Raw genomic sequence first — 27,503 nt, forward strand, 5'->3', positions numbered from 1 at the left:
AACTTTTTTCGCACTTATTGATAATGCTGGTACAGCTGCCTCAGGTATTTAAAGCATACAGATAAGCCAACAATTATTTACATCACACCCAAAGATTTCATAAAAAGACTGTTTACCACTTAAGTGTTATACCCTACAAAATCTCCAGAAATAGTAATACAATTATTTTCATGCTCGAGGCTTATTCAGTTTCCAGTAAAATGAACAAAAAATTTTTGTAATAGGAGAGGTCTTACAGAACATTAAGTCTCATATCCTGAAAACCATTTAATTGCTAAGTAGTCCTTCTCAAATCCATGAAGGTATGCACAAAGTTTGGATCCAGTCCTTATTTTGTGAAAAATCCACATACTTCTTGTTTTCTTTAAAACTACATGATTCTTATCAAGCTACCTAGCTGCATGTGATCATGCTTGAGCCCAGTTCCTAAGAGGAAACCAGGGAAATACTTTTCAAAATATATTCAGAACTTCTAAAACTTGCATTTATAGACATCTATAAAATCTACTGAACATTACAAAAAAATGGCAGTTGTCAGGGTTTTAAACACATAGTAGCATTAATTCTGTCAAGCCATTAACAATGAAATTAAAAAAAAAAACAGTGATTATTTACTGCAACTGTCAAGCAGAAACAGTGATACCACTCAGCCAGCAGGTTTGCAAACTGTGTCACTGTGCAAGCCAGGGTTGAAAGTTCTCGACTAAGGAGTGCACCTGCCCATCAGAACCATTGTTCAACCCTCTCCTCAGGGTGTAGCACAACGTGCTTCCTAGTGCAGTAGGAAAGATTCTCTAACATAACGTTCCTCATCGCGACAAATATGTAAGCCTGAACAAATTTTCTCAGAAACAGCTGCTTCTATGGTATCTTGGCATTTGAGTAAATGATTTGCAGAAATGCTATGGGGAAGGAGGTACTTTAAAGGCTGCCAGGGAGTGTGATAGGGCTAGAAGAAGAGTGAAGAGGCACAGCTGTGACAGCTGAAAGCAGGATAAGCTGCCACTGATCTGTTTCTATGCTTATAACAACACCCATTAATCAATTCCAATCACAGCAGGCCCACCAACTAAACTATACTCCACCTCTCGAAAACTGACTGCTCAGCCTTGTAATCCTCCTTTCCATAGATTTCAGAAGGCAAACCTGACTGAGTGAGATCTCTTGGACAAGGAGTGGCGATATCCGAATTTCTGGCCCTGAGTGCTCTCTCTTGCATAGAATTCAGTCTGGTGTTGACAGGCCAGAAGCTTGAAGCTCAGCTAGGCATCAGAAAAAGCACTTAATCAGAAGCCTGGCTACTTAAAGCTACCACTTGAAGGATTAAGTACACTTTGTCTATCTCTTTGCAATATCAGTTTAAAGCTTGGGAGGAGGTTTCCAGAATAACCAAATAGAGTTAGAAGCTGGAGTCCCTTTACTATCTAGCAGTATCTGTGCACCCAAAGAACACGGCAGGGTTTTGAAAATCTCCTAATATAAATATACCACTTGAACAGCTTCCTTATTTATAAAAAGCTGTGTATTTTAATAGTGGTATGGGTTTTACAAGAGCTAGATGCCCATTGTGACGTTTTACTAATTGCCAGAGGTGGCACAGGTATTTCCCAACCATTACAAATGCATTTCCCAACCATTACAAATGTATGCAATGTATCAGGCTTCAAAACACGTGCATTTGCTGAGAGCTGCTATTATTTACACAGCATCAACAGTTTTTTAGTTGATACACAGGCAAGATTGACAGTCTGGCTTAATTACTGAACAACAGCACAGAACATCAAACAGCAAAGTTTATACTAGTCATTAAAGGAAGCAGCAGCCCACAAACACCACTGGCAAGTAATTTGCCTAACTTTTGAATTCTTCCTTTGTGAAATATGATGGTGTCAACCATCAAAATTTCAAGAGAGGTCTTTAATGCTAAAGTTAAATCTCTTATAGCAGGACAAAATTCTGAGATCACATATGCTGTTCATGTAATGTATATTATAATGTAATATCACTTAATATCATAAAGTATACTTTTATGCTCATTAGTAGAATTATTTTGACAAATAGATGACTATGCTATTTGGCATTGCAGAATGGACACAGTAAACGTGCTGGGGAAATTCCAAATTTAGAATTAAATAAGTGATATGGTATTTATAACTACTTTTCTAACCCTATGAAAAACTTAAGTATGACAGCTGCTATTCATTTTAACATGCATTACCTTCCTACCTTTTGTCATGTTCACCATAGTAGAGATTTAAGGATTTCCCCCCCCCCCTTTCCCTTGACTTCCCTTCAAAATGGATTAAACTCAAAATTCTTCTAGATGGTATTTCCAGGAACAATAGCATAATGTAAAAATGCTACCTGTGTAGTATAAAGGAATTTTTATTCCCAGGCCCTGCCATAATTTCCAAATTATTTTTCCCCCCTTGTTTTCGGCTCTAAACTCTTTGGGGACAGATTTCCTTTATGTTTGGAAAATGCCTACCAAATAGCAAGCAATCTAAATAATAACAAATATCTTTACCTAAGCAAATGCCTGATGCAGCCTCTGCAGTGCAAAACTAAAGAAGCATCACCCTCTTCAAACTACTTTTACAAACTGATTTTGCTTTTACACTGAGGTAGAAATATCTACGTATTTCTCATGTAAAAATAAACAAGAAAAACTGAAGGGAAAAAAATGCTTCCAGCAGACAAAGCACAGGCTAAGAAACTACAGACAGTATCAACCTAGAGGTCTGCAATGTGCTTTGAATATTGTGACATTTGAAAGTACAGAATAGAAAACAGAGCAGATGTGCACACACATAAGAATGTGCTTACTCTTTATTTACAAAGAAAACATACTAGCACAGAAATCCAGTACATACCAGGTTTAGAAGAATCTAACAGGAGTCTAATAACACAGTCATAAACCACTATTCTACATGAATATGGCTTTTATTGACCTCTTTTGATCATAAAAAGAGCATTGATAAGCTGCCAAAAGAAATGTACACAGCTCCCAATTTATGCAAACAAATACTCAAATGTTACAATCAGAAAAAGAAACTACAAAAATAATCTTACTCAACACAAAAGCCAACTTTGTGCATTCAGCGTTATATTTTCTATTCTATAACAACAGAAGTTTTACTATTACATCTCATTGTGACTATACAGCCCAAACAGAAATGCAAAAAGGAGCTGGTGCACCACGCTGCCTACAGAATTTTAAGTTCCTATTGAAAATGCCTGGCAGATGACTCCTTCCACACAAAAGATGTGGGAAGTAAAGACTTTTTGTGACAGGGGAATTTCTGTTAAGCAGTAATCAGCCTACCACTGTGTTACTAGAAGGTATCAGCATCCTGCTAAATATATGGTTTTTCACATTTTAACACCTAGACAAAGCAGAGGAATATTTCAGAGCCACATTATGCCTTTAGCTTCAAAGAAACTTCCCAGTTTAAGTTAACTTAAATAGACCAGCCACAAGAATCTATTTTTACGTTTAACTGCTTTTATGCAATGTCCAGTGTTTCCAAAATACTGCAAAGATTTCAAATACAGTTTACAAAACAGTGTTCTAGATACTATGGACAATGAATTCTTTCAAGGATTTCATCTTCCATGTTTAGAATTTTGTTTTTCTCAGAAAGCTCCAATTATCTGACAAATCAGGAGAAAAGCCAACTATGCTGTGCATTTCTGAAGAACAGGTCACTGATGTCTTCACTTCTCTGCAGAGAATGCTGGTAAATGCCCTCTCAGGGCAGAGTATCACTTGGTTAAAGCACATAGCACAGAGCAATCTTTATTTGCTGGACATCATAGCCTACCAATGCAGTGCTGCCAGTGCAATGTGTCATAAACGTGTTTTATGTATTGTATATCTTACTGAAGTCTCACCTTTCCTAGACCACTGCTGTAAACTAATAGCATGGAATTCTAGTCTCAAGCACAGTGAGAACTGGCCATTAAACTGACGGATTAAAAAGCAGGTTTCACTGGGGTTCTAGGTGCTGTAAGAACAGCCACACACGTTCAACTAACATGAATATTAAAAAGCACAGGCAAGCAAAACCACAGGGCTTACCTACATGCAGTGCTCCTAAGTTCAAGTAATAAAGCCTACTTCAGCTATTACTATATACAAGGATATTGTCTAGAGCCGGTTTGTAGTTAACTGCAAGTTCCTTTGCAGTGTTATAGCTGTATCCATGCAAAGTGTGTAATAAGTTAATAGTTACACTCTTGCAACAACTTACATACATAGGCTATTCCCTGAAGGTTAAGGGAATAGACTTAACCTCCGCTAAGCAGATCCTCCTGAAGTTAAGAATCTATTTCTTCAATAAGAGCTGTTTACAAAGATAATTATAGCACCTACTTGCTTTACAGCTGAGAAATAGGAGCGATCTAATCTTGAATACTTTCTCCCCCCATCTGTTGAATGAGAAATAGTTTTTCACCTTTGCAAAGCACTCCGATATCTACTGGATGAGAAACACTGTACATTTCATGCAATTCCAGCCACAGCAGAACAGGAGATAGTTTTATGATGAGTCAATAGCATCAGAAGTTGGAAAGGTCAAGCTGCAGCTATTATGATCCAAGTACATTAGTACTCTCCAAAAAGAAATCCTCTTTTTAAATTATATCTAATCAAGAAGTGTACCTACTTCTAGCTTTCTTAAAAAAAAAAAAAACAAACAAAAAAAAAAAACCCCAAACAAAAAAGCAGCCCACAAGTTTAAGTGCAAGACTTGATATATACATCAGGAGATATATCCAATACTGATCTTAGTGATCTGTCTCCAAAATGCATAATATTTAATACTGCTCATTAGTTGAAAACATGATTTTTAAAGAAATTTAATTATGTTTTTTAACTGTTGCTTTTATTTCACATCTACTCATGGGTTTTGTTAACCCCTTTATTCCATTGCAATGCCACTAAAATGCAGACAAAAACAATTCTGGAAGAATCCCATGCTACCAAGAAACTGTTAATAAAATAGTTTCTAAACCTGTGGTCTGAGTTCTTGCAAGCACAATAATTGACAAGTTGAATTGCTTCGTGCCCATTTTTATGCTTTCATCGGAGCGGTGGCATTGTGAGTAAATGCAGATTGCTCATTAAACAAGGAGTGTGTGTCTCAAAAAAAATTCTCCTCCTACCCACCCTCCACTCTGAGTTACAACCTCACTTTCACAAGAAGCATAGCCAAGGCTGGAGGAAGACAAGTATAGTTTATCTCAGACATTTGGAAACGGCTTGAAATTATGAGGTAAGGCATGCTAACAAACACCAGGAATTATTTTAAACAGGGAACAAAAAAAATTACTAAGTAATTCTTAAGTATTGAGCTTCTCTGAAGTCATTGGCAGGTTTTTCTAATAATACTCCTGTCTTATTCAGTGCAAAATATAAGCCTTAATAAACCTCAGTTTCGCCATTAGAACACATTTACAACAACTTCTATTTACAAAGTTAACCTGTTAAAAACCAAAACATGGTAAGCTATTTCTTAACTACCAGTTACAAGAGGAAACAACAGAATTTCCCAGTTCCATTCTGGATTTCATCCTCAACTCACTATGTTACTTGTGGGAGAGACAAGGAGGAATAAGGAGCTATCCAAGCCCCTGTGCAGCAGAATGTTAGTTTATTTGTAAGTATTTTAGCAATTAGAAGTGGCTGAAGAACAAATTTGAATTTAAACAGGCATAAGATTTGCTTCACTGGGCCATCATGTCTCCTAGCTTTATGTTTTTAATATTAAATCTGAGCTAATAAAATTATTTTTTCCAGGACTATTCATGTGAACATCACAGGAAGTTATTCCTTGAGACTGATTGTGTAGTTAGGCCCACTATTTTAGCAATATAGTTGCGATATTCATAAAAATTGTTATTGAACTATATTTTGCACAAGCAAAATTACTTTTTTAAAATACTAACTTTAATACACCGAAAATGCTAAACTAATAATGTGAAAAGTAAGTCTAGGGTAGTACATATCTTCACATATAACAACAACAATCTTTGTTACAGCCATACTACAACTGTTATACTTAAGGGAATATATATCAGAAAAATTATCCTATAAACTATACAAACCCCCAAACAAACAGATTTTCGTATAGAACTTTTTTTTTTTTTTTTTTTTTTTTTTTTAACGAATACGGGATGAGTGTTAGCATTCAGGTGGCAATGAGATTCCTTCCGTGCCTGGTTAGATGTTGCCTAAAGGGCACATAACTGGTACACCCTTGTGAAACACTTCCATCTAGCGGCTGCAATAAGAATAATACGAACTGCTGGAATAAATGGCAACATGGAATACAAACAGCTGATACAATCTTCTAGTAAACAGTCCTCTAATATTTGACCAAGCTTTTTTCTCTTTCCCCTCTGGTAAGGTGGTGGAAAAAAACAAATCACCACATCAAATATCCATCTTGAAACTACTCTTTTCAGGAACTACATGGTATAGCTGGCAGAACTTTTCTAAAATAAAAGAAAATAAATCCAGAACTAGACAAGTCTAGAATTTTTCATTACCATCCATCTTTTTATGAGAATGCTGTTCAGGGACTGTGCTGGCAAGTGGCAGAATTGAAACAGTTAAGAGAATCATGAAAGAAACATCAATACGTGCCAAACGGTTTTGGATAGAGTTACTGAATCGTCCCTGGCACTGGGAGATTTTATTTAATTTTACAGTAAAGCTAAGCAGGAAAGTATCCCAGCTACCTCCTGAAATAGGCATGGGACACGGCAGCACGGCAGCACAGAGGAACACAAAGCAAGGGCTCTTGCTGCTGGAGTATTTTAGGGATCCACAATCGAACAGAACCTACATCAAGAGCACTCTATATAGGTCCCCCAGAGTGCATGAAGCTAGAGCCAGCTCCCTGCAGTCTCTCTGGGGCAGTCCCAGAGATCAGTGACCCTCTAACGACAGCAGCAGCAGAGGGAACAGCGTGGGTTAAATCCTGCAGCATTAGCCACAGCTGCCTAAAGTAACTGTTTAGAGACACATTTACAGAACTTTTATGCAAACAGGAAATAAATTATCTGATACCCTCATTGCATTAGTCCATTGCTTATCACTCTTCTGCTACATACAACAAACACCACAGTGCTACCTAGTAGCACTCTGTAAGCGTTTGTAGGTAGCAGTCCAGATTCCCTCTCCTGATAATCAGCAAAATTAGAACTACTACACTGTTGCACAGCAGGATGAGGCGTACAAAGGAACACCTTTGCATGCTTTTTTGGACTGTGTCACGTGCTCGGGTGGGTAAGTGTAGTATAAAAAGTTTATATATACATACTATACACCCACTTCACAACTTTATTATCTTGTAGAAAGATCCAAGCTTATGAGATGAAACTTGCATATTACTGGTCATAATCAAACAAGAACTGAAGGGCAGTTAACACTGATATAAGCTTTTCTGATTTTATCCTCATTGATCAAATATTAAACAACTGCTTTTAAGAATGTAGTTTGGTATTTTAGGAGTAAGAAGCAGAAGCAGAGCTGAAAGAATTCCCTTGTAAGGGGAAAGGGGAGGGGCAAAACAGAAGACCAACAAATTTGAGTCCTACTTATCAGCTTTGCTCTCCACTGTTGAAGGGGGCTCAGGAGTTCAAAACCAGCATTTGTTTTATTCCACACTTACCCTTCTGACTTTGTCAAGTCCCATGTGGTCAAGCATTCTTTTAAAAAGCATTCAGGACACCTACTTTCAGCATACTCCAGAATTAAACTACAGGACAACTTACTTTTGAAGCAAAGTACCTGACATCAAATATAATTTAATATACATGTTTCAACTGCACATTTTATCGATTCACCTTGGTCTCTTGCCTCCTTGTATACATGACCATCTACAGATAGTGAAGTTATGATACAAACTACCAAGACAGAATTTCAGATTCAATTTGCTTAGAAAGTTAGAAAGTGCTTAGAAGTTGGTTTTCTTTTTCTTTCCCTCTCCCATGTATGTTGATCATCATCTTCAATAGCTGATGCTTCATAAAAACCATACTTAATTTTCACTAAGCTTTCATTTCTTTAAGTAATAAGATTTTCCTTTTACCTTTATAGAAAGTGCATTTAAAAGTTGTGTGATTAAAGCAAATAAAAATACTGAAAAAGCATATTTAAAAATTTTGTATCATTATTTTGATATTTTATATTTCATGAACACAATTCTGAATTCCCTCCCAGAACTGCATTTTGTGATGTTAAATGCCTGAAGAATGCCAGCATGAGTATACAAAGAAACACACTCAAATTCCCCCTAGCCACCAATAAACTGGATGGAATGTGCTATGATAAGAGCTGTTGCAGTAGCACACAGTCTTAGTGGAGGATCAGACTTCCATTGCAGCAGTTAAACCAGATTGTTTTAGTACAGGTAGTTTACAGTTTTAATAGGACACAACAGGTTCCCAGAACTAGGGGTGAAGATGAAACATCCAGTTAAAATAAAAAGCAGTAGACTTTAATAGAAAACAGGAAAAGTGTTTATGTGAATGAATATGCACAAAGTAAATATTCAAAAGATTCTCTAAAAACTCAATACCAAGGCCTGAACCAATCCCTAGGAGGCAGCCAAGCTCATTGACAACTAGCTCATAGAAAAGCATCACCACAGCAAAGATGTACAGAACATTAGCCATCCTGTTTCTTTTTCAGGATCTTAAAGTAGTAAAAATTATTCTTCAGCTTTTGGGAAATAAGTTTTACTTCATATCTATGACTGGTTCTTGCACCATTACTATTTTGCAAATGTGCCTTCTACGCTTACGTATGGGCATACGTAGCTAGCTACATATATACCTTTGTGTCTGAGTGCAAGATTTTGTACAAATATGTCAGTATGCAACGTAGCTCCTCATTTTTCCAAGATAAACAATCTCTTTATCAATACCATTGTTTGCGCACTAGGGGGAGAGGTAGAAACATGTTAATGCGATGTAATTTTCTACCACAGATAATTAACACACATATCATCTTAACATAATTCTGTAAAAGAGGATTTTTATACCTATATGCAATACAAACAAGTAGACCAAAACCAGCACTGTACAAGTTAAAGTGCATTTTAACTGGTAGCTGGATTTTGACTAAATCACTACAAACAACATTTGAACTAATCCACAGACTTCTAAACAATATATAATATAAAGCAAAGTAATCATGGATAATTTGTTTGGTTGTTTTTTTTTTTAACCTTTGAAGCTTGCCTCTATGCTATACATATCTGTGGAAAAAACTTGAAACTATTCAGGCAATAGCATACACCAATGTAAGCGAAGTGTTTTTTTATCAAGCCACTAGAATTGTATAAGGTTAATCAAGTAATGCTTGTAATAGGCTTAAGGAATTTGCATAAAAGTCATTGAGTGTAGTTTAACTCTGAGTATGCGGGGGGGTGGTTGGGGTTTTTTTTGTTTGTTGGTCTGGGGTATTTTTAACTACAGATGACTACCATCAGTTTTTCCTGACACTTTCCTTCCTTTCCCTCAACTCATACTAAATCTTTCTGATTACAGTTTACTTGGACTTTAATTAATAAAGGTATTCAGAATTAACTCAGATTGAAAGATCCCTGATATAGGATTTTTTTATGTTGTCTATGATGCTTATTGTTGATGAAATATTAGCTCAGGAGACCTCTTTCAGTTTTGTCCTGTTTTCACTGCAACAATCAAATTATATGAACGTCGATTAGATTATTTACACCATCCCCTATTCTAGAAACCAATACTATAATGAACACAAAAACAAGAACAAACAAACAAAAAAGGGCAGGAAAAAAATTCAAGAGTAACCAAATGTTGTTACATATACTGATTCCAAATACTAAGAAAACAAAGAAAAGATGGCATTTTTAAAAAATATAATTTTAAAATATTAGGACTTAAAAAGCAAACAGCCCTTCTTTGGGAAAAATGCATAAACGATCCCAGATCCTACTGAAAGCTAGAAAGGGAATTAAAATGCTGTCCTAAAATAATAATTAAAAACCCCAAGTAAATAAAAAGCACCCCTTACCTTGAAATCAGAAAAGTTGCAAAACAAAAAAGTAACAGGACTCATATAATCACAGTACGTTAGAGTATATAAAGAATGAGAAGAAAATTCCTGTCACAAAATATCATCTTCTATTTGCAGAGGTGAATCAGATGTAGTCTCATCTTCTGCCTGCAGATGCCATTACTGGATCAAATTAAATCTAAACTGCAGCTTGTTTTTCTTCATCTACAGTATTCTCATGAGTCAGTGAGCGCTAGAAGAGTTTACTTGTCTTTAATTTCTAACACTGGTATATGACCTTTAAAAAGCATAGCTAGGATGTACTTTTTTTCTAAAGTGCATTTATATACAACGTGTCTCGATGAAGATGAGCTAACGTTGTTTGAAGGCTGCTCAAGTAATCCAGCGTTCATATTCTGAAGACATACTTCCTTCCCAGGACTGTTATCTTTACCTGAAATACATGTTTCTTATTCCTAATTAGGGATAAAAATGAAGAGTTTAGGGCCTAATTGCAGTTAGTTTGACTCCCGTGGCTTTACCAATTTCCACAACAAAAAAAATAATTTACATTATATTTTTGCAGAGTAGTGTACACCTTTTGTATTAACTCTGGGTGAAGTTAAAATGTGTAGTTTTAATCTTACTTTCCTACTACTAAAATAAAACTAGAGGCTGAGTTGTAAGAAGCTGTAAAGTAGTAGATCAATACTCTCAGAATTGTTATGTATTTTTAATGTAGTACTCTTTTTCAGATAAAGAATTGAACTGAAGAAATACCAATTTCTTACTAAGTTCTTTAAGTGAAGAGAATTTTTCATTAGCTAGATTTTTTTGAGTTTCTTATTTTCAAATGAAACTCTGGTGCAGAAGTCTCAATACCCTGCATCCCTACTTTATATTTAAAATTAAAACAAAGCCCCCTTTTCTTTCATGTTAGTCAATAAAATCCATGGGTCAGGTACATAAAGTTCTAATTACTTTTTACATGAAATCTGAATGAAGAACATTTTCCTGAGAAAATAAGAGAACATTAAAGGAAATACAAACTACCCAGAACACAAAAAACAATACAGCAAACAACCCACAAACTACATATTATATCAATACATATAACAAAGTAAAGCCATCATTACTTCAGTAAACTATAGAACCCATTCAGGTCTCTAAACGTTTCTTCATAACACTTTCCATTCCCTGTCCCTGCATGTTCCTAACTGTTAACTCAATGTTTCTTTCAGGGACACCAAGCTGAAGACTAAATTTGACAACCCCAGAGAAAATCTTTCTAGACCAAATTTAGTGCTCTTAGCAGAAGCATGACATCAGCTATTATCGAGACTGAGCCTCAGCCAAAGCCATAAAAGCCCCATCAATGCAAGCGTGTGTGAAGAGGCTCTATTGGTACCTATGGCTGCGGATGGAGAAATAATAACTAAAAAACATTAGCCAAAGAGAGGAAGCATACATGCTGAGGGGTATAGCACATCAAAGCCTCACAGGTAAGCCAACATGAGCCTCTGCTTCAGACTCAGCAGCTCACAGTTGTTCCTCAATCTTGTACCCAGAAGCGATTTTTATGTGGGTGCAAGTGAAGTGTGAAGGAATAAGTGAATGTATTGTGTGAACAGTAAACATCTAAATTCTATTAACGCTGGTTTATTAATAAAAGGTGTTTTAATAAATATCCATTAAATGATCCCATTCCCACCTCAATCCCCCATTAGAGAAGCTTACATCACCAGTATATATTCCTGCGAAAGTAATTAACCTTGTTACGTACTTAAATAAAAACTCTACTTAAATTGCACTGTTTTGGTGTCTGCTCTAGTTTATGGTGTAGAAGAAACTCCAAGAGGTACTATCACAAGAAGATTCTTCTGTGTATTACCACTATCTGCCAGAAGCTATCCAAACTCTGACTCTACAACAGATCAGCAAAAATTATTACACTGACTCTACTCAGATCTGCAAAAATGCAAAATGGTGCAGATATCTGGACCATACTGCACAGTCCTTTATCTCAGCAACATTAAGGTCTACTTCATTTCACTACTATGCCTAATAGCAGGGGATGCAGTTTCTGTGTTCAGCCATGTCAGTTCCTCTGCTGACCTGGGCTTAACCCACACCTTCTTCCAACTCCTTGGAAAGACTAGTAAAATAACATACCATTCAAATCAATCCACCCCAAAATCTGCCTGCTATGATCCCAATTCCTTGACATTCATAATTTATAGACAGACTTGCCTATAGTTATAAATATACCTTACGTTATATTACACCAATAGCTTACTGGAGCCTCAGCTAGGCTTGTTGATGTATTAATGCAATATGTTATGAGAGCACTAGCTCACTCTGATGATGTATAGTCACCGTATATATTGTAAGAATGAAGTACTTTGATGATGTATAACTGCAACAAGGGCACCAAGCTGAAGACACTAGCAGAAGTAGGTTTTGTTAACATATTACTCTAAAATGTGAATACAGTATTAACAAGAGAGACTGATTAAAACACGGTTAATTAGCATGGAGGGGAAGAAAACCAACCAAGCAGCAGGAAACTATTGGCAACATTTTCACTCATCCTGTAAAAGCTAAATTTGATATGATCACAGTTGCCCATCCAATACCTCAGTTAAATTTTTATCAGAAACCCATTTGTTTGCATGGTTTCTTTCTCCTGAATTTTAGGACTAAAAACTGAAAGTCAGTTTGAGCTCCAAGCTTGTGAAGAACTTGTCTTTCCATTTTAGAATGAAAAAAAAAGAAAAATTCTCATAACAACACACAGAACTACAAAACCGAAGATGTTTTCTGAGCAGTGCTTCTCATTAAATACAAGACCAAAATCAAACACAATCACCTGGGCAGGTGGAACATCAGTAACACAATTTAATTTTGCAACGGGAACTTGACATAACACCACTATATTTATTAGCAGAAATTGTAAGGGATTGAGTATTCTGCCATTAACAGATGTAGATTAGTTCACGACTATTCAGTCTCTATCTGTGTGCTCTTAAGCATCTTAATAGAGGAAAGAAACTTAGGTAAAGAAGTCTTTTGTTTCACTTGTGAACTACAGAAGACACCTCTTAGCAATATTTCTGATTTTTATGGTACAATACTTTCAGCAAGGAAGCAGTACTCTCGGTGACAAATGAAGGTCTCAACTGTATGCAGAAGAAAACTGACAAGGAACTTGAAGTTGTAAAAATTGGTGATCACGTACATGATCTAGTTTTACTCTTTACAATGCTCATGCTTAGATACATGATTCAGAAGAACCAGTTTGTTTTAAAAACATTCAGCCAAGTACAAAATACATTTACAGAAATAGAAATATACCAGGTTTCTCTTCACTTTTAAAGCACAGAAATCTGAACAACTGAATATACCTTGTTAACTCTTGAGCAGACTTGTAAAGGCCTTTACAGTAGGAAAGTGATTAAGCAACATCACATCTCATGTGAGAAAGAAATTACTAGCTGCAATAAAAATTTTTGAATATTTTTGATGGCAAAACTGCACAGCAAGACATTTTTTGACAAAGTATTAAGGTATACAATTCTTAAAAACGTTACTCCTTCAGAATAATTACCTTTCCGTTTCCTCCAAATCGGAGAAGTGCAAAATTGCTGAATAACAGCATTAATTATAGTGTGAAAGTTCTCAAAGGAAAAGGATGACTGACGCTCTTTACTGTAGTCTTTGCATAGAAATTAGTTCTAAGAGCCTGACGTGTTCTCGAAGACTGAAATTCTCAAGATGTTGAGCATTTTCCCTTGAAAGGAAAGATCATAGCTATGAATATCTGGCTTAGAAGCTTTGATACATAGGAAAAAACTTAGGATTTAGTTTATTAATTTCTTGGCACTGTTGTGAGTAAAATGTGCTACGTCCAGGCCTCCTAGAACCCCATTTTAAAGAATAAAAATCCAAATTAATTTTTATCCTCGCTGTTAATTTTCACTGGCCTCAGCCAGCATTCTAAAGGTAAGATGACTACAGTAAAAAGCACAAGGAAGTACTTGATTGGGGAAGTTCTGTACAACCTCTTGGGATGATTTACATATTTAGGAAGAGCTATGCTTCTAATCCACTATGAATAGTCCTGAAAGTGATTTGAGCAATCAAAAGATAACTTGGTAGAAACATCACTTGATATGAACTTACTTCAGATCAAGTTGAACACCATGACCGATACTTTAGGTGCAGATTTTTAAATGGACTACAAAAACACTAAAAAAAAAAGCATTCAAATAAGGTTGTAAAGTACTTCTACCAGCTCTCATAGTTTTCCCCTACAGAAATAAATTAAATATTTTTGCTTTGTTCTTAAAAATAAATGAGGTTGACATTTGAAAAAAAAAAAATGAAAGCTATAAAAACCACTTTAAAGTTGCAGTAGCACAACTACATCATAATACAGCAGAGATGAAGCAATGTTAACAAAAAGAATTGGTACCCGCATCATCTAATCTACCTTCCAACTGTCTAAAATAGGAAGACAGTCTTCTTATCTAACTGTAAGCAACATAAATGTATGTTAGGATTCCTTCCAAGGACTCGCCTTCCACTGTTACGAGAGTCCTAAGTCAAATGTCTAAGATGAAGAGATGTGAATGTTCTACAAAGCATTTACTGTGTTGTTTACTAGTTACTCTCCAACAGTTTTTATTTTCTCCATTCATATTCTCTCCAATAGATTTACTTACTGCGTTAAATTATCTTTGATATGCTTAGGTGCTGATAGACTTTTATTAAAACAAAAGGCACTATATTTTAAAGTCTAACAGCCCTTTATGGAATTCCATTTTTTCTCGTGAAATTCAGAGTACTTATCCTCATACAATCATGTAATTTACTTTCATATCACATACTAATAAAGCTAAAATTTATTGCTAATATTTTGTGATATGTTGCTTTCCCTTCATGTAAAGGGAAATTTTCCCTGAATTTCTTGATAATAGCATTTTATACCCACTGTATCCTACCAGGTGAAAGCTCTGCAGGAAATGGAGGTGGAGATGAAGACTGGAGTTTGTGTGTATGCTTTGGAATCCCCTCCTGTTCCCAAGCAAATTGAACTTCACCTGTTTCAACCTGTCTTCGACTCTCAGTAGTTTCATTACAAAGAGTTTGAGATTTCAATGATGGCTGTCCTTGTTCAAGTTCTAAATTCACAATAAGGGAATCAACCAGAGAGTCCAATTCATCCAAATTCATAGAAGGTATGGATATTGTCTGGACTGGATTGTTTGCAGAAGTAGAAGACAAGGCAAATAAACTGAAATAGTTGTTAAAATATCCAGCTATGACACAAATCTTTTCTGCAAGGCTCCTGAGAGGACTTCTGTTTCTATACGACCCTATGAAAAACAAAAGCAAGAAGAATCAAACGCAGTGCTTTGTAAAGAGACACCAAATAGCCCTCCCTCCCTCTTGCTTTACAGGTCTCCTGTAGTCTACAGGTTACTGTCGAGACAGATAATAACCCAGCAAAATACCTTGTAACGTAGAAGAAACAATTTGACAGACTTCAGCTAGGCACTGCTCCAATTCCAAACATTTTGCAGCAATGTCAGTGCTTTTCTTTATTTCCTGATATAGAGTTTCTTCTTCTGGAAACTGTAATTCTATTTCTCTCTGGATTAATAAAGAGCAATGTAAAACAACAAATTATGTGACAGTATATTAACTACTAAACGTGCCTATTATGGATTCAGCCACATAAGAGGCCAATGCCGATACACAAAAAGAGAAGTCACAAAACATAAGATAGTTCCAAAAAGAAGTACAGATTGTTGACAGGATGAAAAAAGGCAAATGGAACTCTAAATTCCACAAAAGGTTTGGCTCTTACAATACAGATTAAATAATCTACCCTGGCTTTTAATTCAAAATACCAGTAATTATGGCCATAAACTATTGCAGTAGTTATAACAATTACACTAAGATTACTGAACTTGAGGCTTTCAACTTAAAAGAAAACAAAGGAGGTGGTTAGGATGTTTCTGGTGAACACAAAAAGAAGGAAGGTAAGATACAAGTACCTCCAGAAATACTTTACGTAAAATTAAAATCAAAACCATGACAGAATGGAAATGCAGTAGCCAGAAAAGCTCCTCTTTGTTAAATGCATCCTTTAAATTTAAGCTCCAGACTCAAAGCGCACATTTTGTGAAACATTTCTCTTACCTTTCTGCAATAAGTGATGTTATTTTCAAGGAATCTGGCTAATGCCACAACATTATCCTTTATTCGACTTCGAATCTACAAAGAAACTTTTAATTATATTTTACTCTATCTTGAATGAAGTGTACATTAATATTTTAAAAGGATAACAGTGAACACTGGCATACTAATGAGAAAAATACTCAAAAGCAGAAGTAATATTTTCTGCAACATAACATGCATTTTTTTTCAAATAAAACATTAAATGGTGTTAAGTGTTAATAGTTAACATCGTTAACTATATCTGCAAGATTTTAAATAACCCCTTAATATGAGAGGATCGAATGAGCAAATTTAACTTTTTGCTAAATTGTCGTGCATTTTTTTGTATCACTGTCATTGCAAGTGGCAGGGGTAATCTCTTAGTTAATACCCTCGGGTTCTCTCCCTGACTTCACATTAGTTCCACCAGCAACAAGCATATACAGGAGTCCTTCAGATACATAGGAATCTGCTGCAGGTAGACAGCATTATCTGGAAAACAGACTGCTCAGTTCCTTTTGTTGGAAAGCAGATAGGAACATAAAAGATTTTGGACAGTTTCACTATTATCTGTAGGATTAAGAATGACAACAGTGAAAAACTAAAGGAAAGCAAAGTTTATTTCCTACTCAAGACAAGCAATTTATCACTCCTCTCCAACTGATTTGAACCTTTTATCCCAGGTCATGTATTCCAGATTTTTGAGTAGTAACATATTGTTACTAGGTGTTTTCTATATCCCAGCTCATTAAGGAGATTTTCTTATTGGCCACAGTTCGGCAAATTTCTCAACTTTGAAGAAAAAGGATAAAAATAAAAACATGAGGCAGAAGACAGGATTTCTCAGACACAGGTAAACTGACACCTTTGGCTTTGCATGGTCTCTGTACAAAACATTTGCTCAGAGGAAAAGTGGCAGAACAAGCCTATTATCCCAACACTGAAAGGAAGCATGTGCACTATATACACAAAGTAACTTGCTGAAGAACATTTCAATATTTCCAAAGTATTTCCTTGGAATTCAGCCAAGCTTTCTGTCAAAAATGGCTCACCCGCTAAGAAAATGGCATACTTCCAAGGGGTACTCTAACTTGCCTACTGGCATTTTCATACACACAGAAATATTTAACTGTGGTACTTATTCCTTATACTTTATTCTCTACTTTGCATAGCCTCCTACAGTATAAACGTCCTCACAATTTGTCACCTAAGGAAAATAAGAGCTCAAAATAACAGGCTGTAGCTAAAAAAAACCAAAAGGCCCCTCCAAGCAAAAAAACCCAAACAACCACCCCCTACTGAATTGAGCACATAACGAGGTCTGTTCTGCTTTAAGAGTGAAAATACACCAGATAAACCAATAATAGTATGTTTGTTTCATGAAAGAGCAACTCCTCCCCAGAACACTACTAACTTCAGCATACCTAATTAAAAAACCCACCTACGCAATTTGATAGTATAACTGCTCAGCTGCTATCTGTTGGAAGGAAGGGGGGGAAAAAAAGTACACACACACCTGTTTGTTGGGAGGTAATAGGAATATGTTGCCTTAAAGTTACAAGAAAAATTAAATTGAGGTCTTATGACAGACAAAAGCTTCCCATTGATGTAATTCCTTTTTATATTACAATAAATTTGGAGGGTGACAGGAACAACTCTTTAATACAATACAAGTAATTTGCCATAATTTTCCGATAACGTGTAATGAAGAAGTGGCTCAAATTAAAATGCCACTGCTGCTTATCAGCCTGGAAAGTATTTGAAGGTCAGATGTGATTTCAGTGAATGACACAAAATCAAGCAGGACATTTCTGACTTCCGTGCTATTGCATAGCTACTTTATTCAACCAGTTTCCTTCTGAAATGGGCAATTCATGAAAGTGATTCAGCATAGCCCAAGCATTCAGCATGTTGGAAGACTAGCTCTTAAAAGATAACACTGAACTATTTTAATATTTAGATAGCATGCTGTTTGGGTCTAGGAGTGTAAGAACAATGTATGACAAAATGAAGTCTTCAAACTTTCTAATAATCCTCCTGACAATAACAGCGAGTGTAGTAATAGCAGAGGTGATTACTACTATCAACATAGAATAACAATTAACTTTCAGGTTCATAAAGTATCACTACATATTAAATATGCAATCTTTTTACAAAACAAACTTAACAGTAGTTTAGAGACTAAAAGGTCCACTTGCTCCTTCGTGCCGGTTTTCATAGTCCCCCCCCTTTCACAGTTACATTGTGAAATTTTATGCAAAATGCCCTCCAACTCAAAGAAATCATTCTAAGCAGATACACTTAAATATTCAGTATACACATGGGTGAAAGGTTAAACACTCAAAATTTATGCATGATTGTAGTGAACATTCCCACTTACCACCCATCTCAGACCTGTTACTAATCACAACTGTATTCCTACTAAGAACTTTCTTGACAAAATTGCTGAAAAATAAAAGGAGACAATCAAGTGCCTCTAAGATATAGTAGTAATTTTTTATCTTACTTCCATCTCACCTCACCTCATTTTGCGGATATTGTTTCATGAGTTCTTCCTGCACCATTCTTGCTTTCTCCTGTACAGTATCAATGAGAAACTCCAGCCCTGAGCCTACTCCATCATAAAGGGCAAGTAAAAATTCCTTTTAAAGTAAAAGTTCAAAACATAATAATTAAAGGAATTGAAATGGCATTGAATTAAAACAGATTTTCCATAGTGGGTTAAATATGTAATTTGATTTGAGAAAATTGTTCAGTGCTGGTCCAGTCACATGTCACTCCTGGACCACAGGGTCTCAACACTTTAACTTCCTTTTCCTAACTTTCTTCAGATTTCTGAAAATTCCATGTGGTACTTAATCACAGATTACTGAAATAAGTTTTGAATTTCAGTGAAATAGGTAGACTCGTACAATCTCAGTGCAGTCATAATCCTAAAAGCACAGTATTTCTTTCTATTTATAGGTGGAAGCTATACAGATTTAAAGTGCATTTTTAAAAGGAAAAAAAAAAATTCAAGGGTATTAACACATACCCATTTGCACCATAAAAATTAAGTGTTAGAAAACTGTTATATAAAACAACTTGCTTTTGAGCACCGTTACTGAAAATGTGATGTCAATATTAAAATTACTGTTTGTAATCACTATTTCTAATAAACATTTTTTCACCTGTAGACCAGTGGCAGGAGTGTTCTCTTCAGAAAAGGAAATATCAGCTCTTGTGACTACTGCCAAGTGGCCTATGTATTTCATTGTTTGTTTTACTGTTTGCTTTACTTTGCTCCATGCTTCTGTTACCATCGAGGCTATATCTGAAGAACATCCCTGAAAAATAAAAGCATCTCATCCACTGAAGCTAAAAAACATCTCTCAAAAAGCACACACTTCCTAGAGTTTGTAGCACACAACAGCTTGAGGCATTTTCAGCTCATCTTCCTACTTCCAATGGCTTATCTACCACAGCTGAAAGATCATACCTTGCATAATACCGATCTCTGTGGTTGCAACACAGTTCAGAAAAATTACTCTTTACAAGGCTGTAGTATGTACAAAAGTAATATTTACTGGCCACTCACTAGTTTATAAATTTATAAACAGTAGCACTTCAATCTAAACTAGCATGTGCTCTTGTCACTGCATGCTTTATTTCCCCCTTTTATCTTTAAGAACCTACACTATTGTCACGCAATACAACGGGCACAAGCAAGGTCTACATTACTCTGAACTAGCATACGGAAGCACCAGTTTAGCCAGCAAAAACGCCCCCTTTACAGTCCATCTTCCTTAGACATGTCCACTTGTCATTGTATACATTGGACATTTAAATCTTTTTAGCAAGTCTGTAGTAAGTATTGCATTAATGTAATATGACTTCTTTATACACAGATGAGTTCTTTAATATACTTTACCTGCAACAGTAACTGTAAATAACCTCCCAAGTTCTTTACTTCCTGTTTTATTTCATCATCAACTTTTATAGATCCAGGCCACTTTTGGACATTGTTAAGGCAGAGCTTGGTTAGAACCACAAGCCGGTCAAAAGCAGAGATAATTCTGATGCTGTAGGATTGAGCAGCATGACTAAGAGTGAAAACTACAAGAGAAAGAGATCTATCAGAAGGTCTCCTTTGCAAATGACAGTAGGAATGTTAATTCTTCTGATAGGCAAGCATATGAATGCTGTGCATCTGAAAGACAAGTCATTAGTAATGCTTACTTTAAGCTATTATGAAAATGAGACTTACAGTTTTCTTGACATTCTTCATCCTGTTGTTCATAGGCTTTTGAAATGGCAGAAACTTCAGAGAATATGATAAACAAATTAGTTAGGAGACTATCTACTATGCTTTTTCCTCCTTCGTGATTCTGTTCCAATAAATCTAAAGCTGAACTTATAGATTCTTTGCAAATCCCAGGAAGAAATGATTCAGAAAACCTTGGGCTGGACTTATTCTGTGAACCTGTATGATATAAAAGCAAAACATGTATGTAAGAAGTTCTTCATAGGAGTGAGTAGTCAGTGATTCTTTGTAATGACTCTTTTATATTGCTTCTTCAGCAATGTTCAACTACTCAAGATAGCAAGTCAGAAAATGCACATATAACATTCTACATTGTTTCTAGATTCAGTTAGTACAAATTCCATAGTGAAATTCTTAACACCAATCCACCTTTTTCCACAATCAAACCTACAGAGAGAGAGCAAAATAACAAAACCCAGCCAATCTAATAAAACTGAATGCATAAAAATATTTGGAAGACTGAAGCATCTAATGTTTCAGAAAAACATTTATAAAACCTTACAAAAAGCTTGGGGGAACCTCAGTAATTGAATGCATATGAATAGCAACAACTCAAGCAAACTCTCCAAGTTATTATATCAGGATTCAGCCTCTGGCATTTTGTTACATGAACTATCATCTGTCTCCAGCTAACCTGCATAGTTAATCTGAGTAATGTTTTAGGTAAATATCTTAAGTAAGGGTCATAAGTGCTGGTCAGTAAGTTTCTGCCCTAAGAAAGCATAACCAAAACCACAAGAAAAACCCTACTGTTAACAGATTGATGTTGAAAAGTTGAAGACATTATAAACAGGACATTTTTCATTTTGTTTTCCAACCCCCACTTTTTCTTTAACGACTGTTAGAAGGATATATGTTTTATACATGTAGTAGTTTCAAGTTCTCAAGATGAAATGAAAGGCATTCTACCATATAGTAAGTACCTGTTATATAGGAATTCTGTATATTCTTAATTGGTTGCAATTTTATCTCAGACAAACATCCAGAAATTCTCTTGTTCTTCATAAAACTTCTACTTCTAGGAAAGGATGAAAGAGTGAAAATATGAAAAAACTTTAAAAGAAAAGAATCTCTTTCACCGTACCCATTGAAAGTTCAATGAATATTACCAGGCAAACAAAACAAACATCTACTTTTAATTAATGCTACTTGTAAACACAGAACCTAAACCAGAGTGAAAGCAAGACAATGTAGCCCATAGAATGGATCCCACTTACTTTCCTCAGGCTCTTCCTACTATATCAGGATCTTCATTCCACATTCCCATTTTTAAGATACTGGTTTATTACTGGATTATTGTTATCTGGAGCTTGATAAAAAAATACATCTCTTCCTTACCTACTGGAACCTTAGAAAGCAGATGTGCTTTTTCTCTCTTTTTTTTTTATTGTTTGCTGGACAGAATTAATTACTTTTAGAAAGCCAGATAGGAGTGCTTTTTTTCTTGGTAGAAGGCAGATGTTCTTGAAGTTCTCCATTGTCAGTTAGACAAGCTAACTTAACTTCTCTGGCCTGGCTTTGGGTCCTTAGCTGCCAGCGCCCAAGGCCAGCTCTTGGTAAGAGAGCTGTTTGAGAAGCCTCAGCCAGGCTTCAAGCTGTTAAAGAAACAGGTGGACAGAGACTCAGCGTGGGCTTCTTAATTTTTCTTAGGCCTGTGTTTAAGATAAGTCTCCTGCCCTTGGTCCTGCCTGACTTACACTAGTTGTGTACCTGTGTCTGGCCATGTACACCATTGATCCGGACCTGCAGACTCAACTTCCCAGTTTGACCTGGGACCTTGTCATGATGGCTGTGTCAGGCAATCACTGGACTGCAGGCTGACCCTGCCAAGAGTCTCTGTACCTAATCCTGACTCACTGAGCCAATTTCCCAGCTCAACCTCAGACTGCCTTATCATTACATACTCAAGTGTGGATCTGGACTCTTGTCTGACCCTGGTTATCAACACCAGATCTACTCTGCTCACCTCATTCAAGTACTGGTGGGGTTAGGCTCTTTTTCACAAGGGTACTGCTCCATCTACCCCATTATCACATTCAGCCTCGAACTGCCCTTTCCTTTTGGAACAGCCTATCCTTTAAGCTCCATGACACTACATGGGCACATGGGATTCAATTTATTTCACCAGTATATGTGTGATTGATGTCAGTTAACTTCTGACAATGCAGCATGCAATGCCCATTTCCCTTTTCCAGTACCTTTTCTTGTTCAGTTCAGCATCTATTGTTGCATTTTAAAACAGGCAGGACAAAACCAAACACAATTCTGAGACTCAAGACAACATATTATAATACTGTCCAGAAGGCAGCATCAGACAAAATAGTATTCCAACATTATTCTACCATTATAACAGCATTTAGACAAGATGTAAAGAAACTATTTACCCATTGCATTCCTTTCAGGTAACTTGTTTGCTTGGAATGGTCAGGAATGCTTTCCAAAACTTGCAGCCAGATAAACCGACCTGCTTTACAGCAGAATAACAATAATCATACAGGCTGCTACCCCACTAGCAAATCTATAATTGAGGATCTGTTATAATTTCCTTTACAAGCTACAACTTACAGAAGCTTGCAGTTCATTTATATTGTTACAAGGCTAAAACTTCAAACACAAGGTCCCAGACCAGCTGCAGTTTACTCCTTAAAAACAATGCTTTTTATTATAGAAGTATGAAGAAGACATTAAAAACTACACATTTCACTCTATACTGATAATATCTAGATATGTAGTTTAGCAAGCCTTACGCACGTTTTGACAAAATATACTTTTGGGTTTGGAGGAACTTTTGTTCCTATTTCTTGTCCATGAGGAATGATAAAAATGAATGAACAGAAGAACTTATCAGTTGGCATAGTGTATGGGATAAGTCAGGATGTGAACAGATGTCCAAGTGCCTATTTAAAATCGCTTGTATTACTAATTAAATACATGGGTATCTATAACCTTAACCTGTGGGTCCTCTGTCTGCAGGTTAATTAAGAGTCCTGTGCTACAGACAAATGTATCAATCTGAAATAATAGGGTACAGGCTTTAATTACCTCCAGCTAGTTGTCCATAGTCATACATAAACCCCTCTGGCACTGATCAGACATACGTTGCATATATGCTACGCCTGACCTCAGAAACATTGCTGTTTAATCTGCCAAACTGCTTTAATGGGCATGCAATTTTTATTAGCAAAATGGTGCACACTAACATTTCATAAATGAAGCTAATAAAGTATAGTAAGGTAACATTTAAGTTTTCCCCCATCCTCACAAATGTACACATAACTTGTTGTTTAATTTCTGAGTTTGACACTATAAGAAGGTAAAAGAAGAATTAATAAATAAAAGACTACATTAGTGGCACAGAAGCATGTTAGATAATTACACAAATTATTTTTTGCTTTGTTTTACACGTAGATCGAGGAGCTACAAATTAGTATCACCTTCTTCTGGAAAGAGAGGAAACTGAGGCATCTGAAAGGTCAGGTTCCCACTCATCAGTAGGGTCATAAAATATATCAGCAGCTTTATTTCTATCATTACTCTGAAAACATAAAGAAAACACAGGGGAGGAGCAGGGTTAAACAGAAATAGAGTGATAATAAAGCCTAGAACATATGGATGAAGATAACACGTTCTACTAACAGTGGACTGGTAGTTTTAATGTTTTCTTTCTTGTTAGGATATGTATAATCTAGAAGATAACTGACTGCCAGCCAGCTTGAGGTCTGAGTGTTTGAAAAACTAAAACAAGGTAAACATTTAGTGAAGACACCCAGCTACCCAGCATGTGAGATACAGGAACACCAGGTACTAAGCTTTTCCACAGCTCTTTCCCACATGCAATACATTACTAAAAATCTGGGCATATAATTAAAAAATTTTTATATCTGGATTTATGTAACAGTTTTAGCAATGGTTTTCCACAGGAAATAGAATCCAGTCTGATATTGGCAAGATCCAGTTTTTAGTAATAAATATGGTAGTAATCTTCTGTCACTGGAAATACTTTCATATGACATAAATGAGGAGTGTTTCCTCCATCTTTGTCTGTCTCCTCTTTGATGGTTTTTTCCTTTTTGGACAAAAAGTTAGAATATTTTTCAGATATATACTCACATATGAAGAAGTTATTCTTTCAAGCAAAACATTTAATGAGATGCAATTATTTTCTAAGAAAAAAGAACATTCTGAAGCATAGAAAAACCTTCATATTTTTCGCTACCAGCACCTTCAGTGCTCCAACAGTTAAGACTTCTTTCTCTGCAAATTTCAAGTATGCTATTTGTGCCAGAAAGTGATTTGCATTCGGAAGTAGCTAGCATCCAAATGTTTGTTTATATATTATTTGAAGCAACTTCTACTCATTTTTCAATACTGCTCCAGGCAAAACATTACACAGCTATTGGAATGAAAAGAATTTATGTGATCAGGAGAATCACAAATTCAAGCACAGGACAAATTTAGACAAGCGCTTGTTCTCTTAGCCTAAAACCTGGTCTTAAATATACAGTTTCCTTTTGCGTATTAATCATAAATTACAAGATCATTACAGCTCTACAGGATTGCTTTGGATCTTTCCTTCATGTTAAACAGCTCTCGCTTATCTCTAAGAACTTTCCTTCCTCTACCCTTCATTATTTCACTGCAGTCCAAAACAACTTTCAATTCTTATGGCAGAAACAAAAAAACCAAATAAAATGATCAGCCCTGGAGATTGGAAAAAGTCACAGAACACACTATTGCCACTAAAAAAGGCAAAGTACTTTGAAAGGCCTCCAGCTCTGATAGATTTGTTTGTTCATGTGTGGTGGTTGGTTGGGGTTTTTTTTGTTTGTTTGTTTTTGTTTTTTTTGAAGTAGTTCTTAGGCTTGAGTCTTCAGGTCTAAAATAGAAAAAATGCAACGGAACACAATGAAAACGTTGTCTGTTCACATGGACTCAAAGATAAACATTTCTTACAACATTTCCCTCTTTATGAAATAAAAAAATACCATTCTCCCAGCAAATAACAGCTGATACTGTAATCTTATCTGTATTCAATAATTTGGAATCATTGTCTATCTTTATGTAATTACAAAGATTTTAGCTGATGGTTATAATTTTTTTATACAGAATCAAATGTAGGCACTGTTCCCATTTCTCCCTTTCTTCTATTTACATCCTCTTCAATACAAGAGTATGATATACTCCAAAACAAAGTACTACATATTCAGAGAGGTGCAGTAGAAAAATACCCAGTTTATCTGATTAAAAGCAATAGAACTAGAAAAAGGATTAATGCACACCTTAGTTGTCAGTTTATTAAACAAAATTAAAAATGCCTTTTAAAAACTCCCACTGAAGAACCTGAAGTACATACAGACAAAAGCAACCAGTAGCAAATTAACTTACCAGAAGCAAAGAAAAATAGATAGAACATAGTAATGAAAAGCGATCCCTTTAAAAAGCTGTTTTCCTCCAGAACAGATAAAGATCGAACAGAACCACCACAAAGGAGTCCTTGTTTTACTACTTCACACTCTGCACACAAAATGACCTGAATGAAGTAATTGATTTCTACTGTCCTCTTTCTGTGCGATGGACAAATGCACGTACATGTGCTTAATAAAAAATAATCACGCCTTGAGGTTTTTTGTTTATGTGATCTTAAACACCAAGATTTTCCTCCTGCATAATGTCCTTGTTTCAGCTGGGACAGAACTAATTTTCTTTGCAGTAGCTGGTATAGCACTGTGTTTTGGATTTAGTATGAGAATAAAGTTGATTGCAACAACTACAACATCAGTGTGGTAAGTAGTGCTTCCCATGCTCTACCGAGGTGCACAAGAACTTGGGAGGGGACACAGCCGGGACAGCTGACCCCAACTGACAAAAGGGATATTCCACACCATAGGACATCATGCCCAGCATATACAGCTGGGGGAAGAAGGAAGCAGGGGGCATTCAGAGCGATGGCGTTTGTCTTCTCAGGTAACCATTACACATGATAGAGCCCTGCTTTCCTGGAGATGGCTGCGCACCTGCCTGCCCATGGGCAGCAGTGAATGAATTCCTTGTTTTGCTCTGCTTGCGTGCAATGTTTTTGCTTTACCTATTAAACTGTCTTTATCTCAACCCATGAGTTTTCCCTACTTGACTGTTCTGATTCTCTCCCCCATCCCACCAGAGAGGGGAATGAGCAGGCAGCCGGGTGGCGCTTAGTTGCCAGCTAGGGTTAAACCATGCCAAAGATTATAAAAATCTTATCTTTGAAAAATGCTACTGATTATTAGTGGTTTTTCTTCAGTTGTTACTGACCTCATAGAGTTCTTTCATTGCTGCTAGTTTGCATTCAAATTTCTCCAGGCTCCAGAAAGTTGCTATTCCCAGTTTGATGTTACGAACCTGCACCTGAATAGAAGACACTGTTCCTGTTTTATCATCAATTTTGTCATGCCTAAGAATTTGAGAAAATTTTAAAAGAAAAGACAAAAACATTATTCATATTGCAAAAAACAAACAAAGTACTTATAAATAGGATTATACAGAGGATAAAAATTTAATTACAAACAAAAATTGCTTGAGACATCATGGATCTCACAAAACACAGATTACCGTAGCCATTAAAATTATTTTTATGTAAAGGAAAAAAGGAATCCCTGCATTCAGAGACAGAAGTAGATACTAGCATACATATCCCTGGCTCTCGAGGAACTCAGAACCAAATATATGCTACAGAATTCTACTGGCAGAGTTCTTGTTGGAGGATGTGAAAAGACAACACCTGAAAAACATAGCAATACCTACAGTTTCTAGGAAGTCCTAGTTTACCTGCATTTACTGTAGCTTTTTTTTTAAATGATACAGAGTTTTCTCTGCACTATTATATTGGTGCTCACACTAACACCACCTGACCAATATAGCAGTCCACTTCTAGAATGCTCTTCAGCTACAACT

General features: G+C 36.0%; 1 protein-coding gene across 2 annotated transcripts in view; it reads right to left on the reverse strand.

Annotated features, from left to right (window-relative positions):
* Positions 1–12,923: 12,923 nt before the first annotated feature.
* KIF14 (kinesin family member 14) overlaps positions 12,924–27,503 on the reverse strand; it is a 32,875-nt gene continuing 18,295 nt past the window's right edge. For both annotated transcript variants that reach the window (XM_075097236.1, XM_075097237.1), the window contains exons 22-31: positions 26,865–27,003; positions 24,008–24,108; positions 21,497–21,591; positions 20,517–20,732; positions 20,181–20,365; positions 19,441–19,596; positions 18,793–18,912; positions 16,253–16,327; positions 15,562–15,700; positions 12,924–15,423 (exon numbers count right to left, since the gene is read on the reverse strand). In XM_075097236.1, coding sequence (XP_074953337.1) covers positions 15,029–15,423; positions 15,562–15,700; positions 16,253–16,327; positions 18,793–18,912; positions 19,441–19,596; positions 20,181–20,365; positions 20,517–20,732; positions 21,497–21,591; positions 24,008–24,108; positions 26,865–27,003 — 1,621 coding nt within the window. In that variant the 3' untranslated portion in view covers positions 12,924–15,028. The remainder of the gene's footprint in view (positions 15,424–15,561; positions 15,701–16,252; positions 16,328–18,792; positions 18,913–19,440; positions 19,597–20,180; positions 20,366–20,516; positions 20,733–21,496; positions 21,592–24,007; positions 24,109–26,864; positions 27,004–27,503) is intronic.

This window comes from Phalacrocorax aristotelis, chromosome 6 (genome assembly GCF_949628215.1).
Source record: "Phalacrocorax aristotelis chromosome 6, bGulAri2.1, whole genome shotgun sequence".
Taxonomy (NCBI): domain Eukaryota; kingdom Metazoa; phylum Chordata; class Aves; order Suliformes; family Phalacrocoracidae; genus Phalacrocorax; species Phalacrocorax aristotelis.